At 35.0% G+C, this 16,962-nt stretch overlaps 1 protein-coding gene across 4 annotated transcripts in view; it reads right to left on the minus strand.

Moving 5' to 3' along the window:
- NTN4 (netrin 4) overlaps positions 1–16,962 on the minus strand; it is a 124,141-nt gene that overhangs the window by 40,606 nt on the left and 66,573 nt on the right. For all 4 annotated transcript variants that reach the window (XM_043562177.1, XM_043562176.1, XM_043562175.1 and 1 more), the window contains exon 4: positions 754–880. In XM_043562177.1, coding sequence (XP_043418112.1) covers positions 754–880 — 127 coding nt within the window. The remainder of the gene's footprint in view (positions 1–753; positions 881–16,962) is intronic.

Raw genomic sequence — 16,962 nt, forward strand, 5'->3', positions numbered from 1 at the left:
AACATTGTTATGGGCATGTGTATGTGTCTGAACATTTTGAACTGCAAAGAAAAAAATTGTTTTTATTCCCATATTTTTTACCCTTTTATCTAATCTTGAAACTCCCAAGTTAGCCTTGGTAATGTAGTCCAATTCTTGACTAACTGGCTTAATTTCAAATTTGATCTGTCATTTCAAGTATCATAAGTGAAAAGAAAGGCATTATGGCATTATTGAAAAAAAAGACACAAACATTTAATTTGGAGTCTGAAGAGCTGTGATCAAGTCCTGACAATCATTTACTAACTTTGGCAAGTTACTTAATCTTACTGAGCCTCAATTTCCTGATCTCTAAAATGGGATTAACACCATCTGCTTTATAGGTTTGTTTTGAGAACCAAACTGGAGATAGCTATTTTCATGGTTATAATTCAATATTTCAGCTGTGAGGGTAATTGTATGCCATAATCCTCCTGTTGCTCTTGTGTCTAGCTATGTTTTTATTATGTCAACTTCTCAAGAAGGGTGCTTAGATTCTGCAAAGCATCCAAGCATTGGGCAACACATTGTTGGTAAAACAGTCATATTGGCAACTTTGCAAGCAGCAATTGTTTCCAATGGTGGAGGTTTTAGTGGGCAGTGATATGGGCTATATTTGTGTAGGTTACAGTGCCTGTCATCTACCACTTTATATTGTATTTCTAGAGACCAAGGAGTCCAGAGATAAGTTTACTTTACAAAGAAGGCTTTTAGTCTTGTGGGCTTGGTACTCACTTCTGCACTCTTTAGGAGATCCTGTTTTGCCATCAGCTGCCTCCCAGGGGCGGTCATTGTATAATGGTGCACAGTGTTGGCAGTGGGTGCCTGCTGTGTTGTGCTTACACATACACTTCCCATGGACCTACAAACAAAAATAAATAAGAGCTGTGAGGCACAAACAATGCTGGGAAGGAATATTCTTCCCATAGTCTTATCTCATTGGTTGGCTTTAGCAATATGATATTCATACACTTCCCTAAAAAAGCCATCAAGGTGGGAGATCCTTTCTTTAGTTTGTCTTGTGATTAATTCAAAAGGTTACATAATATATTTTTCTTGGCTGTAAATTATGTGACCCTAATGAGCAATTCTTAGGTACTGGCTAGATATTTATTTAAATTTTTAATGCCTTAACATTTTTAAAATTCTTTACACAAGAGTACTACATCCTCACTATAGAAAATTTGGAAATCTGTAAATATGATTATCTCATATCATAATCATAATCGACATTTGAAGTTTATATTTCTAGTACTTTAAAATATAATTATATAATTCTTTTTTCATATAACAATATATTGACATCATCTTTCCATTTCATTAAATATTCTTGTACAACACACATTTTAATGGCTCCCTTGTATGGTGTACAACTTATTTTACCAATCACCTATTTTTGGTTAATTAGGTTTTTAATTATTTTTACATATATTTTAATTCTATAATGAATATCCTTGTAGCTAACTATTTGTGTACATCTTTGTTTGGAATGTGTTTTCTAGAAGTAAAATTGATCAATCAAAAATGTATATATTTTTGAGGCAGCTGGGTGGCTCAGTCAGTTGAGTGTCTGACTCTTGATTTCAGCTCAGGTCATGATCCCAGGATTGTGGGAGGAGCCCTGAGTTGGGCCCCACGCTGAGTGTGGAGCCTGTTTAGGACTCTCTCTCCCTCTGCTCATCTCTCCCATTTGTGTGCTCTCTCTCTCTAAAATAAAAATAAATAAATAAAATAAAAAACTTTGTGAAAAAACAGACATATATATGTGTGTGTGTGTGTGTGTATATATATATAGTTGTTTAAGACTTTGAATATATTTTGTCATAATTACCATAAAATTTTCTTTTCATCCTACAATTCAGAGTAGTCGAGGATTTATTAAAATAGTGTTTCTCACAGGGAGGAATACTTTAGTAGAATTCTTTAGGATCTGAGAGTTTTATGAGAATTTTAATATTTTTTGTATAATCTCACCAATAATTTCTAAAAATTAATATCTTGGATCATTTTGAATACTCCCTAGTAACTGTTGCCATGAATTCTAGTACCAACATGCACTTACTGACATGTGATGTCATGACTGTACAAATGAGAGTTTTGTAAAGTAGCTCAGAATGGGGTTTCCAAATTTGGATCTATATGGGTTTTTTTTCTTGAGAAACAGTAGAAAAGGTAAATTAGAATGAAAGTAATAAATTATACCAACCAGTCAACAAATATAACTACCAAAATAGGCAATATGTTAGGCAATGTTTGGTACACAAAGCATTACAAAACATAATATGTGTTTCAGAATAGTGTAATGTAGGTGGATAAAATATTTACATATAAAAATATTATAGATAAATAAGACAATAAATACCTAAGAAAACAAAATGATGTGAGAATTTAAAAGATGCAGAAGTCATCAGAGATTAGCAGTTGTGGGGGCTTTAGAAGGGGGTTGAATTTTAAGCTGGTCCTTAAACATGGGCAGTATTTCTGACAGGCAGAAGGGAAGAGACTTTCCAGGAAGAGGAAACAAAATGAATCAAGTTGTGGTGCTAGGAGGCTACGGAGAATCTCTGAACAAAGTTTATTTCAGTACAGCTAAAATATTTTGATGGCAATGATAAAGCAACTACTAAAAATTACATGAAATGACATGTACTTGGGGTGGGCAGAATCAAAATGAGTCCCTAGAGTTCAACAAATCTGGAAATAGCTACACCAATACATTGATGAACTATGCCTGACCTAATTTAACCCTAGAGTAAGTTGTGTTTTCTTACCCAGGAGCCCCTTTGTCTTTTAATTCTCTTAGTGCCTCTTCACTGGTAGAGGCATTCTGGATTATGCATTATCCAAGTGATATGATTACTACAGACATTATGCTCACAAAAAGTTCAAGGAATTATATAGGCATGGAGGACTGAAGACTCCTTGTGAATGATCTGTATGAAACCTACGTGTTATAGTCTGGAAAATTTAATAAATAATGATTTTGATGGCCATCTTGCTAAATTTCATTTCTTTGTATTATAATGTAAGTTTTTTTAGTTAATGAAAATTAATTATAGCTGCTCTTTTAGTTCTTAGGGATTAATTAAAGAATATATAACTTTTTTTAAGAGGGTGGGATTAGCTCTTTAGAGTATGATGATGCAAAAATTTTTGTTGATTTTCCTTATAGAAATGGAACTAGTGTTATAGATTCAATTTACTGATTTGGGTACTGGAAAGCCCAGTGTGAGCTGAGTTACAGTCACCTATTTTCTTGGGCTTCTCTTTGTGACTATCTCTGCTAGGAGCTGTTTACATGTGAAGTTCCATGGAGTTGTAAGATACATCTCCATTCACACATTCAGGTAAATTCTAAAGACAAATTTGCACTTCAATTTGGAATCTGTAGGAATTCAATTTTTACTGCTCTCTAAGAGTGTGGTCTTTTTATCCTAGCTCTTGGAAATCTGGTTTTTCATATATTCTGATAGAAATCCTCCAGTCTTACTGTTTTTATTAAATCTTTTAAATTCAACCTTCCTTAGTATGATGAAAAACAGAAACTCTTTATTATATAACTTTGGTGTGGTAAGATTCTCTAAAGGCTCTTAGTAAACCTGGACAGTTCTTTGTTTACTTGTGCTAGATGTTGATTTCAAGCAAAATGGAGTCTTTGGAAAAACTGAGAAAGAAAAATCTCTCAAAGTTGAAGAGTTTGGTAAAGTGAAGATACATAGCTGGCAGAAGTCGGTAGCATAATGAAAATAACGAGAAGAGTAGTTTTATAATTAACTCCCTAAGTTCTATAACCTATTTTTAAAAAATACTACACACAAAACATCTAGGATACAAATATTTAATGGCATTAGAGTCAGAATTCCTAGAATAAACCATCCCTAATTCACCACTGCTGTTATATGGAGTACTATCTGAGGGGGGCATTTTAGAAAATGTTAAGTCTAACTAACATAAATATGGTAAAGACCAACATCAACAAATGCGTAAAACTTCTTAGTCCTTGAGGCTGTGTCTTAAAGAACACATAGGATTTTCCTTAGAGACAAGGACAAGAAGATAAGAATCCCAAAGGAATATTCTAGAAAAAAAGTCAGTAAATAAAGAGGGCATGTGTTGGGGGATTGGTTCTATATAGATCATGAAGCACATTAAATATTAGCTTAGGATGCTGGAATTTACTCTGTAGGTACTGAAGATCTATGAAAATTTTTGTGTAAGGAAATGATTAAAAGGTATATTAAATACACTTCTTTTCTTCTTTAAAAAAAAAACTTTCTACCTCATTCTTATCTGTTGTGTTCTTTCTTCCCCTTCCTCTTTTACTATTTCTTATAGTGTGTGTGTGTGTGTGTGTATATATATACATATATATATATATGTATATATATATATATATATATATAGTCATTTTATACATATATATACAGTAAAACCTTGGTTTGAGAGCATAATTCGTTCCAGAAACATGCTTGTAATCCAAAGAACTTGTATATCAGAGCAACTTTCAAGAACCATTGGCTCAGTTGTGATCATGTGATGTTCGGCATCATGTACTACTCATACTGCAAGACATTGCTCGTTTATCAAGTTAAAATTTCTTAGAAATGTTTGCTCCTCTTGCAGAACACTCACAAAACAAGTTACTCACAATCCAAGGTTTTACTGTATATTTTTTTACCCCAGCTTATGCTTTCCAACAGTCAGTGGCACTCACAACTCACATATCTTTTCTGATAATGTTCAAAATTTTTCAAGGTTGTTAATTCTTATATTATTGCTTTTTAGCATCCTTTCTACTTTTAAACAACCACTTACTAAGTACTATATAAAGATAGATACTACAAAGTATTGTTCATTCTCTTTGGAGGAACCAAACTATCATTATAGGTCAATTTATCAGGTTTGATCTTGGAATGCCCCAGACTTATAAGTAATTTCACCCAGCTGATAGGTTAGCCCTGGCCCACAAATTCCAGGCCTCAGGAGGCCACAGACATATAGGGAAACCTCATCAAACATTCACATGTATTACAAGATAATGGGGGCAGGTCAATTCCCTCTGGAGTAAGGATTTCAGAGCATTCCCTTGCTCCCACATGCTGAGAATTGGGATGAACCTCCCAGGGTCTGAAAAATGCCAGCTTAGCAAATTTTTCTGCACACAGAAAAATTCAAGGAGCTGTCATTTTGAGAATTACCAAAAATAGCTGTAAATCATTACCTAGACCATCTGAAACAAGAAGTCCTTCCTCAGCAATACAACTGTTACTGTTCAAGCTTGAAAGATCACCCACTATTTGATGCTTGTGAAAAATGTGCAAGTAAAACTAGGTCTTTATTGAAAGAAAAGAAAAAAACCAAAAAGGAATCTTTAGTAACAAGTTAAACATGGCTCTTGTTTGGTCACAAACATGAATTAGATAAAGGGCAGGAAAATGGGATTATGTACTTAAGGTTTAGTTGAAGAAGAGTGATGTCTGGCTGTCTAATTGGAAAAGGAGAAATTGACTTTAATAAATTTATAACTCCTAATTATATAAGAAATATTCCTTGGCATTTTGGATATTCTATGCATTTCATAACTTCCTCCCTTATACTAAGTACTTTATTCTATTAATGTCAAAATTTTTTCTACTGGGACGCCTGGGTGGTTCAGTCAGTTAAGCATCCAACTCTTTATTTCAGCTCAGGTTATGATCCCAAGGATCGAGCCCCACTGTTAGTGCAGAGCCTGCTTGGGGTTCTTTCTCTCCTTCTCTCTCTGCCCCTTCCTCATGTTCTCTCTCTCTTAAAGAAAATAAACATTAAAAAATTTCCTACTTGTATCTAATGTTACTTATTTGTTACTAATATTAATCTATTTGCAAGTAATTTTTAGCATACTTATAGGGAAGGACTCATGCAAACTTTGAACCAGTAATTTGAGCAATTATTGGAACAGAATGCTCATTTGTAGCTATGCACTTCAGTGACAAATATATAGTAGAGCCGAAAAGATAAGGAGAGAAAATACAGTTTCTACATATTTGAGGCTCAAAATATAGGAATCTGGGTGGGGGCAAAATGAGGAAATTATTATCTTTCAAATCCATCCCTATAAGACAGATAGTCTTGCTTAGAAAAGCTGCTTCTTCCTTGTTGCTTTTGAGGCAGAAAGCCTTCTAGTAGTCTGCAGCCATGGAATTGAGGAAGTTGGCCATAGCAAGAGGTTGTGAGAATTGGATGACTGGTAGTGTCAGGCAAATAGGCTGGACCATCACTTATCAAGATGTCGTAAAACATTTAAACATTAGATGGGAGATTGCCTTAGGCAACTTTTAGGGTCCTACCAGACTAAGGGTTCTATGATTTTTAAAAAAAAAATTTTTTTTTAACGTTTATTTATTTTTGAGACAGAGAGAGACAGAGCATGAACGGGGGAAGGTCAGAGAGAGAGGGAGACACAGAATGAGAAGCAGGCTCCAGGCTCTGAGCTCTGAGCCATCAGCCCAGAGCCCAACGCGGGGCTCGAACTCATCACAGACCGCGAGATCGTGACCTGAGCTGAAGTCGGACGCTTAACCGACTGAGCCACCCAGGCGCCCCATGGGTTCTGTGATTTTAAGGCCTGCTTCTCTGTGTTCAGAATACTGAACTACTAAAGAAGACTCATGTGGCTGGGTCTTATTATCTCACCAATGCAGAACATTTCCAGATCATCTGAAAACCAAACAAGGAAGAGCAAAGAAAGTATGTATGTCTTCATTCCTGCAGCACTTCTTGTGACACAAAGGAAAAGGTAAATAAATGTTAATAATCTCTGAAGACAGACTTTCATTTGTTGATACTGACTATACCTAAGCTAACATAAATTCTGTTCTTTTTTATTTTTCTCCTCCTGTTCTCCTCCCCTGCCTCATTTCCCCCATTGCTTGTGACTAAAGATATCATAGACTAAATATCATCCTAGCTCCTGCCTTTTAAATAAAGATATATTTCATCATCTAGTGATGCTTACTACAGACATTCACCATAATGGAAATTACCAAAGCAAAAAATCAATCTGGTTAATTCTTTAGAGGACTCATATTAATTGAATTCTTTTAGGAATGCCTGATAAAATTTGCTTCCCAACTGCTTTCCAAGAAAGAAAGGAACAGCTGTTGTTCGTGTCCTGCTAAAAATTACAATGAAAGTTAGTGGGGGGGAGGGGAGGAGACTTTACAGCTAAGTATTCAGAAATTCTTGAATTTCATAAATTAAGTAATTTCCTTGTGCTATTGTGCCATTATTGTTTACATATACATGATTTTATTTTCATTTTTACCATTCAGTTTTGAATTTTGATGGAAAAATGAGTCTTCTATTATACTGTCATTGGAACTTTAAAAAATGTTTGTGAAAAGAGAATGCAAACAGTGCCTACTCTATGAACCAAAGGAAAATGCCCACTTAAAGGCAGCTGCAGCAATTCATGGATCTCCATTTAGCTATGACAAATGATTTAGAAGTGGAATAATGCTATGCAGCAATTTAAGACAAAATGTGAAGGCAAAAACTGATTAATTTATAAAGAGATAGTATGTCCCTTTTAAAGAAAAGGATTAACTTTGAAAAGAATGAACTTCTTATGCATGAAAAGAGATAAATTCTAATAATGGGCTAGCCTGTTAGAACCTGCTCCTCTAATACAGGACAAAAACATGGGCAACAATGCTACAGCACAAACCTTTGAATAGAGAGTATTGTCAGGAAACATGTCTTTTCATTAACAAATAAAATATTCCTTTTCCCCATTAAAGGTTTGCATGTTTTAATTTAACAGAAGATGTGGGAGTTCTATGGTGAATATGAAGCATAATAATTGAATTTGGTGGAAAAGGGGGCTTGAAACATTCTGTCAGAATGGGGCAAAAGAGGTTGAAGGCTGGTTCCAAACCCTTGCCCAATAATACATATAGCAAGAATGCAACGAATTGAAAAAGTTTTACAAGGGCACCTTTTGGGATGAGCACTGGGTGTTGTATGGAAACCAATTTGACAATAAATTTCATATATTGAAAAAAAAATACAAAAAAAAAAAGAAAAAGTTTTACAATCTATTCATTGGTCCAAAGTTGGACACTAGAGAAAACAGCTCTTGTGAGAAAGTATGGGTAACAAAATAAAGATAGGTATAGAGCAGAAAAAAATACGTTTAAAGAATGAAAATTGGCCAGTACTTTGAGACTTCTCTCTTTTCAGTTAGTCAGTTGCCTGCAATTCTTAGCTTTTAAATGGGGTTGTAGGTCCAGGAGCCCATAACCATGTACTTATGCTCAGAAGGGGCAAATCCTTAAGTATTAGTAACAAACATATCAGCTGGGATTATAACCATTGGTTCTCAATCCCAGAACTGGACTCAGAGTTGCCTAGATAGAGAACGAACTGGCTTCCTGATGGAGAGAAAGGGAATGTCTTAAGGGAAGGAGCTAAAGACAAACTATGCCTATATTCACTATCTTGCCAAGAATCTTGTTCTGGCTGATAGAACTGGAAAAAAGCATGAATGGAGCCAATGTAATTTCGCAAGAAAATTGCATTTAGTACACTGCATGGTAATCATGTGTTTATCTGCCTCTCTCCACTAGATTGTAAGCCCTTGCAGGAAAAGAACCAGTGGGTTAAATTTCTTTGAATCTCTAGTAACTGGCATAGAATATGTTTTCAATAAATATGTGTTAATTTTTTCCATTCAGGAAATATATTTTAAGGGCACATTGAGAACCTTAGTTATTGAATTTACTTCCATTTCATAAACTTGCCAAGAAAAGCAGGGTACCAATTATGCATTTAAAGTAGGAATGGGAAGGGGCACCTGGGTTGCTCAGTCAGTTAAGCGTTCGGCTTCAGCTCAGGTCATAATCTGTGCTGACAGCTCAGAGCCTGAAGCCTGCTTCAGATCCTGTGTCTCCCTCTCTCTCTGCCCCTCCCCCCACTCTTTCTCTGTCTCTCTTTCTCTCTCTCTCTCTCTCTCTCTCCCCCAACTCAAAAAAATAAACATTAAAAAAAAACATTTAAAGTGGGAACGGGATACTTTCAGTTGTTTGTCACAAAACAGTATTTTGTGTAGAGTAGGATTGAAACACATTCAGGTTTGTCTAGAGTGCTTCCTATAAGGTATATGGTAGTTCACAACTGGGCAAGGCATGTTCGTAAATATGTTTTTATCACTAGTAGTCATCAATAGTTGCTCTGGGAGATTAGTAAGCTTAAGGAACATGGGTCATTCATGGAGAGTAATAACAATAATGATGATGAGGATAAATAATAACAAGATAATAACAACAATAGTAGTAGTGGAAGATAATAACAATAATGATGAGGAGGATAAATAATAACAAGATAATAACAATAGTAGTAGTAGAAGCTAATATTGAGTAGCACTATGTACTGGGCACTGCTCTGGTTCATTATATAAGCATTAACTCAATGGATGTACACAAGAACCCTATAAGGTGAGTACAATTATCATTGCCATTTCACAAAGGAAACTGAAGTTTGAAGAGTTTAGATGACTTGCCTAAGGTTACAAAAGCCAGGAAGTGGTGGAGCTGTTGTATTTGAATTCTGGCAGTCCGTTATGAGTCTTCATCTTAATCCCTAACCTATGCTAGGATAAAACCCTGGGGAATAGGATTTTGAGAGATCTGCTTTGGCCAAGTCCCTTGAGGGTGTTACCTAAATAAAATAGCTGTGTTCCAGGGCGCGCCTGGGTGGCTCAGTCGGTGTCCAACTTCAGCTCTGGTCGTGAACTTGCGGTTTGTGAGTTTGAGCCCCACAACAGGCTCTGTGCTGACAGCTCAGAGCCTGGAGCCTGCTTCAGAGTCTGTGTCTTCCATTCTCTCTGCCCCTCCCCTGCTCATGCTCTGTCTCTCTCTGTCTCTCAAAAATAAATAAATGTTAAAAAAAAATTAAAAACATAAAATAAAATAGCTGTGTTCCAAATCAATTTGTCCTTGAAGAGCTCTTCAGGACAGAAGCTGTTTTGGACTCAAAGTGAGCCATTTCATGGGTGTTCTGGCCTTGAGTGGATTATTAGTCCTATTCCTCTGGGAGAAGCCTCGCAGTTTTGGAGATAGGGGAATACAGGAAGATTGGCCCCCCATTTCCCTCACCTGGCTTGAAAAAGTTTAGGGTACGTTGAGATGGAGAATACTTTTAAAATCTCCTTGGTTCAATGTAAAACCTATCTGAGCACTGAAAATTCTGATGCCTCCTAGGGGCATCTCTGAGCCACTGCAAGTTTTACTTATCAAACTCCAGTGAATAAATTTACAAATGGAGATGATAACAGGAATGTAAATGAAGTCTAATTAAACATTTGCTCTTTGTGGATAGCACCTCTTTTATGTTATTTACTCTATTAGATGTGATGTGGTAGGGATAGTAATAACACATAGTGTGATGGTTTTTATAGTCAGTATTAATTTAGGTTATGGAGAATGGTGAAGGAGAACACTGCATAACCTGATTCAGATACATTTTGAGATTCAGGTTGCTGGGTTATTTCCATTTTTTCATGTACAAAATTCCATAAGCCCCCAAACTGTGATTTGTATATCTAAGTGGCAGTTTATTTGTGCCATTGTGCATGCTCTTTAGCATAAAAAATCAGGAGTATTCAGAAACATACATATAAGACACATAAAATTTCCAAATGCTACCAACTTTGTGTACCCCAAATTATGGGCATTTATTCCAAGATTACTCAAAGATGTGGTTCAGCAGATCCTTTTTAAATAGTATTACAGCTAGAACTAAGAACTAAAAATCAAGTTTTGTGGGTTATCTTTCAACGTACCAAGACAAAAGAAAGCAAAAAAAACCCAAAAAACAAAAAAACAAAAACAACAACAACAACAACAACAACAAAACCAACCTCCCCAAACCTACCTATCTGCATAAAAGAATGCAGAAACTGCTTCAGGGCAGAGAAAAGCATAATCTGGGTCTTTCAAATAAATTGCAAAACACTTTTGTATTTAAAAATATTGCTAATAAAGTAACCTCATTTTAAAAGCCAAGTGAAAGAAGGTCTTAAAATATTCCCATTGTTTTAAAATGTACTATTGTTACAATAGTGTTTTGTTTTGTTGTAAGTGAGCACTTTAGTTTAAATTTTGGGTCCTTGAGTAATTTTAGGTAGGATTCTCTCTCACCTTTCTGAGTAATGCTTTTCTAGAACAAAGAGAAAAATCTCTTCTTTTTGCAAGTCCAGGGATAGGGACTACTTTTCTTTATTTCCAGGGGCTTAAGAGCTCTTCAGGACAGAGGCTGGTTTGGACTCAAAGTGAGTCATTTCATGGGTGTCCTGGCCTTTAGTGGATTATTAGTCCTATTCCTCTGGGAGAAGCCTCCCATCTTTAAAGGTATCATCTTTTGAGAAAGATGCTTTGCATCTATTTGTAAGTATATTCAATATTCTTTGTCTTTGTATGTATGGTTCCTTGAATTTTCCTTTGAACAAGTTGTAACGTCTTCATTAATTAATGAGTTAAATAAAATTGTTGACCTATGTTTATTTTATATCTGTATGAGAGTCATGGCTTCACTTTTGAAAAACTCACCCTTTAACACTGCCATTTCTTATCCCACATGTGTTCATCTATCCTCAAGTTCTTCTGTCAAGACTGCTTAAGCATGTACTTCTAAAAGTGGAATTTCAACTTGCTTTGTATAGCTAAATGGGTTTTGAATGTCTTATATTTTCAAAAGATTAATTCTACTAGCTTCCTCTTTTCAGTATCATCAGGTACTTTATCTTTCCTCTGGGGACTGTAATAAATATTTCTGCCTTAAAATTACAAATAGCATTGAACTAAATATTGTGATGCCCAGGAGGCTTATGAAGATTACATTTAGATAAGATCATTCTATTGTGTACGTATGCAATTTTTTCCCCACCATTACTTCATTGCATAGAACTGTTTATTCTCTGTTTCCAATGGATTTTAAGAATTACTTCTGACTACTGGGCTTTGAAAAATGATGTCTAATAGACATGTTTATTTGGATAAATCCTATAAGTGAACAGAGCTAGATTATATGCATAATTTGGTTTGAGATTTGCATGTATACAATGACAATAAAGTCAGACACTATGATTTTAAGACATTTATTTCAGTGTATCTAAGGCTTTCTTGCCTTATAATATCAAATTAGCTTCTCTATAACAGCCACAATTTGTTCAGCTGTAAGATATAGAACAAGAGAAGATTGGCAAATATTATTAGATTCTTGCTATACTTCTTGTCCTTAGGCAAAGTTTGAGTTTTCTATAAAACTGTATGAGAAACTATATCAGTGTATAGCTAAGTAATTTGAAATTTCTTTCAAGCCAAATTGCTATCTGGTCACTGTATTAGGTTTCTAGGATGGTTGTTACATAGCCATTTGAGCCACTTCATCTCTGTTCTTCATTTGATCTTAGTTAAGTCTTGTTTTTGTAACTTCACTTTGCACTTGTCTTTATACACTGAAACTTTCCCAAGGTGACAATGCAAATCAGTGATAAGATAGGGAACAGATGGGAATGCAAGGTGGTGCAGCCACTCTGGAAAACAGTATGGAGGTTCCTCAAAAAACTAAAAATGGAACTACCCTACGACCCAGCAATTGCACTACTAGGCATTTATCCACGCGATACAGGTGTGCTGTTTCGAAGGGACACATGCACCCCCATGTTTATAGCAGCACTATCAACAGTAGCCAAAGTATGGAAAGAGCCCAAATGTCCATTGATGGATGAATGGATAAAGATGTGGTATATCTATACAATGGAGTATTACTTAGAATCAAAAAGAATGAAATCTTGCCATTTGCAACTACATGGATGGAACTGGAGGGTATTATGCTAAGTGAAATTAGAGAAAAAAATCATATGACTTCACTCATATGAGGACTTTAAGAGACAAAACAGATGAACATATGGGAAGGGAACCAAAAATAATATAAAAATGGGCAGAGGACAAAACAGAAGAGACTCATAAATATGGAGAACAAACCAAGTGTTACGGGGGGGGGGGGGTGTGGGAGGGGGGATGGGCTAAACGGGTAAGGGGCACTAAGGAATCTACTCCTGAAATCATTGTAACACTATATGCTAACTAATTTGGATGTAAATTAAAAAATAATAATAATAAAATAAAAAAAAATACAGGGGACAGAACTCCCAAGACAGTCCTAAAATATTAGAGGCTCCATCTTAGAACAGTGATGTAATCATGAGGATTCTTTTCCTTCCCACCAACACCTAAAATAACTTCTCATGATAAACTCTTTGAGGGGAAAAGGGATATCACTTCCAATTTCTTAGTACCTATTTAATTTTAATAATTTTAGAAAAAGATGGTGGAATTAACAATAATAACTTCTAATATGCTGTTAAAACTATTAACACATAACTATGAGACAAGAACCTGGGAAATTAAGTGAAGGTCAAAACTAGTAGAACTCTTTGTAAGTAACTTATCTGTCAAGCAGTGTTTGACATGAGAATGAAGGAAGGATTTGTGAGGATTTATTCAATGTCTTTTTGGATTTAGATGGTTTTTATAATTAGTTGGGGGCCAGGTAAATTCTATTAGAAATGCTGTGGGGGATTAATAAGTACTTTTCATCCCATTGACGTTCACTTGCTCAATGTGTTCACATAGCTTCTGGTTATATAAAGGAAAATTCCTTGTCACAGACTATTTTGCATTTTCTTACAAAGTTTTTTTTTTCTTTTTTTTTTAATTTAATTCACTCTAGTTCACATTTCCCACTGTTTTCCTTCTTTCTTGACAGCTCTGTTTGACTGTCACTCAGTATTCTATACAGTACAGAGGGTGTTACAAAAGTTGACTTGTTTAAGATAAATGAGCCCCTGATTGTTGTACAAGAAGCCAGTTGCTAGAGCATGTTTTCTTCCATAGTCTTTTGCTGTTGAATTAATTAATTCATTCAGATGCTTCTTTTCATATTGGAAAAGTGCTTATTTCTAGGTGAATCTTATAAAATGTAGTTTCATTATTGAGTATTCTCATATAAAAAATTATGCTTGTTTGGCAACTCTGTCAGAATGCAGAGTCATTAAAGAAACCTGTGATCATCTGTATATGGCCAGAAACGATAGCCACAGCATTTAGAAGAATTAGTTTTCTTTAATACCCACCCATTCAAAGCTATTGCTTTTAAAAACAGTCAGCTTAATGACCAATACTTTAAAAGAAATTCTGCAAAATTCCTATGTAACCAGCCATGGATTTTTTTCGTTTGTGTTTAGCTATTAATTTTTCTTATTATAATTATATTCATGTGACATAAAATTTATCATTTTAACCATTTTTAAAGTATACAATTCAGTGGTCTTTAGTATATCAAAATGTTGTGCAGTAATTACCATCGTCTAATTCCAGAGCATTTTCATCACACACCAAATAAACCTCATGCCCATTAAACAGTCACTCCCCATTTCTCCCTGACTCCTGGCAACCATTACTGTCCTTATGGATATGCCTATTCTGGACATTTCATACAAAAGGCATAATGCAATATGTGGTCTTTCGTGGTCTTGCTTCTTTCACTTAGCATCTTTTCAAGGTTCATTCATGCTGTAGCATCAGTACTTCATTCCTTTTTATGGTTGAATAATACTCCTTTTTAAAAAAATACATAGCTTTCTTTGTGTGTGTGTATTTATTTGTTTGTTTGCTTATTATGTTTAATGTTTTTATTTAAATTCTAGTTAGTTAACATATAGTGTAATATTAGTTTCAGGAGTAGAATTTAGTAATTTATCACTTAATCACCCATTTAGCCCATCCCCCTACCCACCTCCCCTCCAGCAACTCAGTTTGTTCTCTATAGTTTAGAGTTTCTTTTATGGTTTGCCTCTCTTTTTCCTTTCTCCTATGTTCATCTGTTTTGTTTCTTAAATTCCACATATGAGTGAAATCGTAGATTTGTCTTTCTCTGAATGACTTATTTAACTTGGCATAATATACTCTAGCTCGAGCCACATCATTGCAAATGGTAAGATTTCATTCTTTTTTGGGGCTAAGTAATATTCCATTATATATCCATTCTTTATCCATTTATCAGTCTGAACATTTGGGCTCCTTCCATAATTTCACTATTTTTGATAAGGTAATATTCCATTGTACAGATAAACCACGTTTTGTTTATTCATCAGTTGAAGGATATTAGGGTTGTTTCCACTTTTTGGCTATTATAAATAATGCTGCTATGAATATTCATGTCCACAGTTTTATGTAGATATATGTTTTCAATTCACTTGGGTATACACCGAGGAGCAAATTCCTGGGTCATATGGTAACTCTATGTTAAACATTTTGAGGAACTGCCAGACTGTCTTCCACAGCAGCAGCAGCTGCATTTTACATTCTCATCAGCCATGTATTAGTGTTCCAAATTTCTCTATATCCTAGTCAACATTTATTACTATCTATCTTTTTTATTATAGTCATCCTAGTGAGTGTGAAGTGGTATCTCATTGTGGTTTTGATTTGCATTTCCCTAGTGACTAAGGATGTTGAGCATCTTTTCATGTGCTAATTGTCCATTTGCATATCTTCCTAAGAGAAATGTGTATTCAAACCTTGCCAATTTTTAAGTTAGGTTATTTGTCTTTTTATTTTTGAGTCATAAGACCTATTCATATATTCTAGATATTAGACTCTTATCAGATATATATGATTTGCAAATATTTTCTCCCATTGTGTGGATTGTCTCTTCATTTTTTTTTCTTTTAGACATTAAAAATTTATTTGAAATCTTTCTGCTTGAAATATGGTTGTTTCTCATACAGTCATCTTTCCTTTTTTTTTTTTAAGTTTTTATTTTAATTCCAGTATAGTTAACATATGGTGTCATTTTAGTTTCAGATGTATAATATAGTGATTCAACAGTTGCATACATCACTTGGTGCTCTTCACAACGAGTGCACCCTTAATTCCCATCACCTATTTCACCCGTTCCCCCATCTGGTAACCATCAGTTTGTTCTCTATGGTTAAGAATCTGTTTCTTGGTTTGTCTCTCTCTTTTCTCGTTGCTCATTTGTTTTGTTTCTTAAATTCCACATATGAGTGAAATCATATGGTATTTGTCTTTCTCTGATTGACTTATTTCACTTAGCATAATACATTCTGGCTCCATCCACATCGTTGCAAACGGCAAGATTTCATTCTTTTTTATGGCTGAATATTTCATTGTATATATATATATGCCACATCTTCTTTATCCATTCTTCTATCAGTGGACACTTGGACTGCTTCCAGATCTTGGCTATTGTAAATAATACTGCTATAAACATAGGGGTGCATGTATCTCTCTGAATTAGTGTTTTTATATTTTGGGGGGTAAATACCCAGTAGTGCCATTGCTGGATAGTAGGGTAGTTCTATTTTTAACTTTTTGAGGAACCTCCATACTGTTTTCCAGAATGGCTGCACCAGTTTGCATTCCCACCAGCAGGGCCAGAGGGTTCCTTTTTCACCACATCCTCACCAACACCTGTTGATTTTAACCATTGTGATAGGTATGCAGTGATATCTCAGTGTGATTTTGATTTGCATTTCCCTGATGATGAGTGATGTTGAGCATCTTTTCGTGTGTTTATTTGCCATCTGTTTGTTTTCTTTGGAGAAATGTCTGTTAATATCTTTTGCCCATTTTCAAATTGGGTTATTTGTGTTTGGGGAGTTGAGTTGTATAAGTTCTTTATATATTTTGGATACTCATCCTTTATTGGATATGTCATTTGCAAATATCTTCTCCCATTCTGTAGATTGCCTTTTAGAGTTCTTGTTTCCTTCACTGTACATAAGCTTTTTATTTTGATGTAGTCCTAATAGTTTGTTTTTGCATTTGTTTCCCTTGTCCCATGGGACCTATTTAGAAAAAAAGTTGCTACATTTGA

The sequence above is a fragment of the Prionailurus bengalensis genome, chromosome B4, assembly GCF_016509475.1.
Source record: "Prionailurus bengalensis isolate Pbe53 chromosome B4, Fcat_Pben_1.1_paternal_pri, whole genome shotgun sequence".
NCBI classification, from domain to species: domain Eukaryota; kingdom Metazoa; phylum Chordata; class Mammalia; order Carnivora; family Felidae; genus Prionailurus; species Prionailurus bengalensis.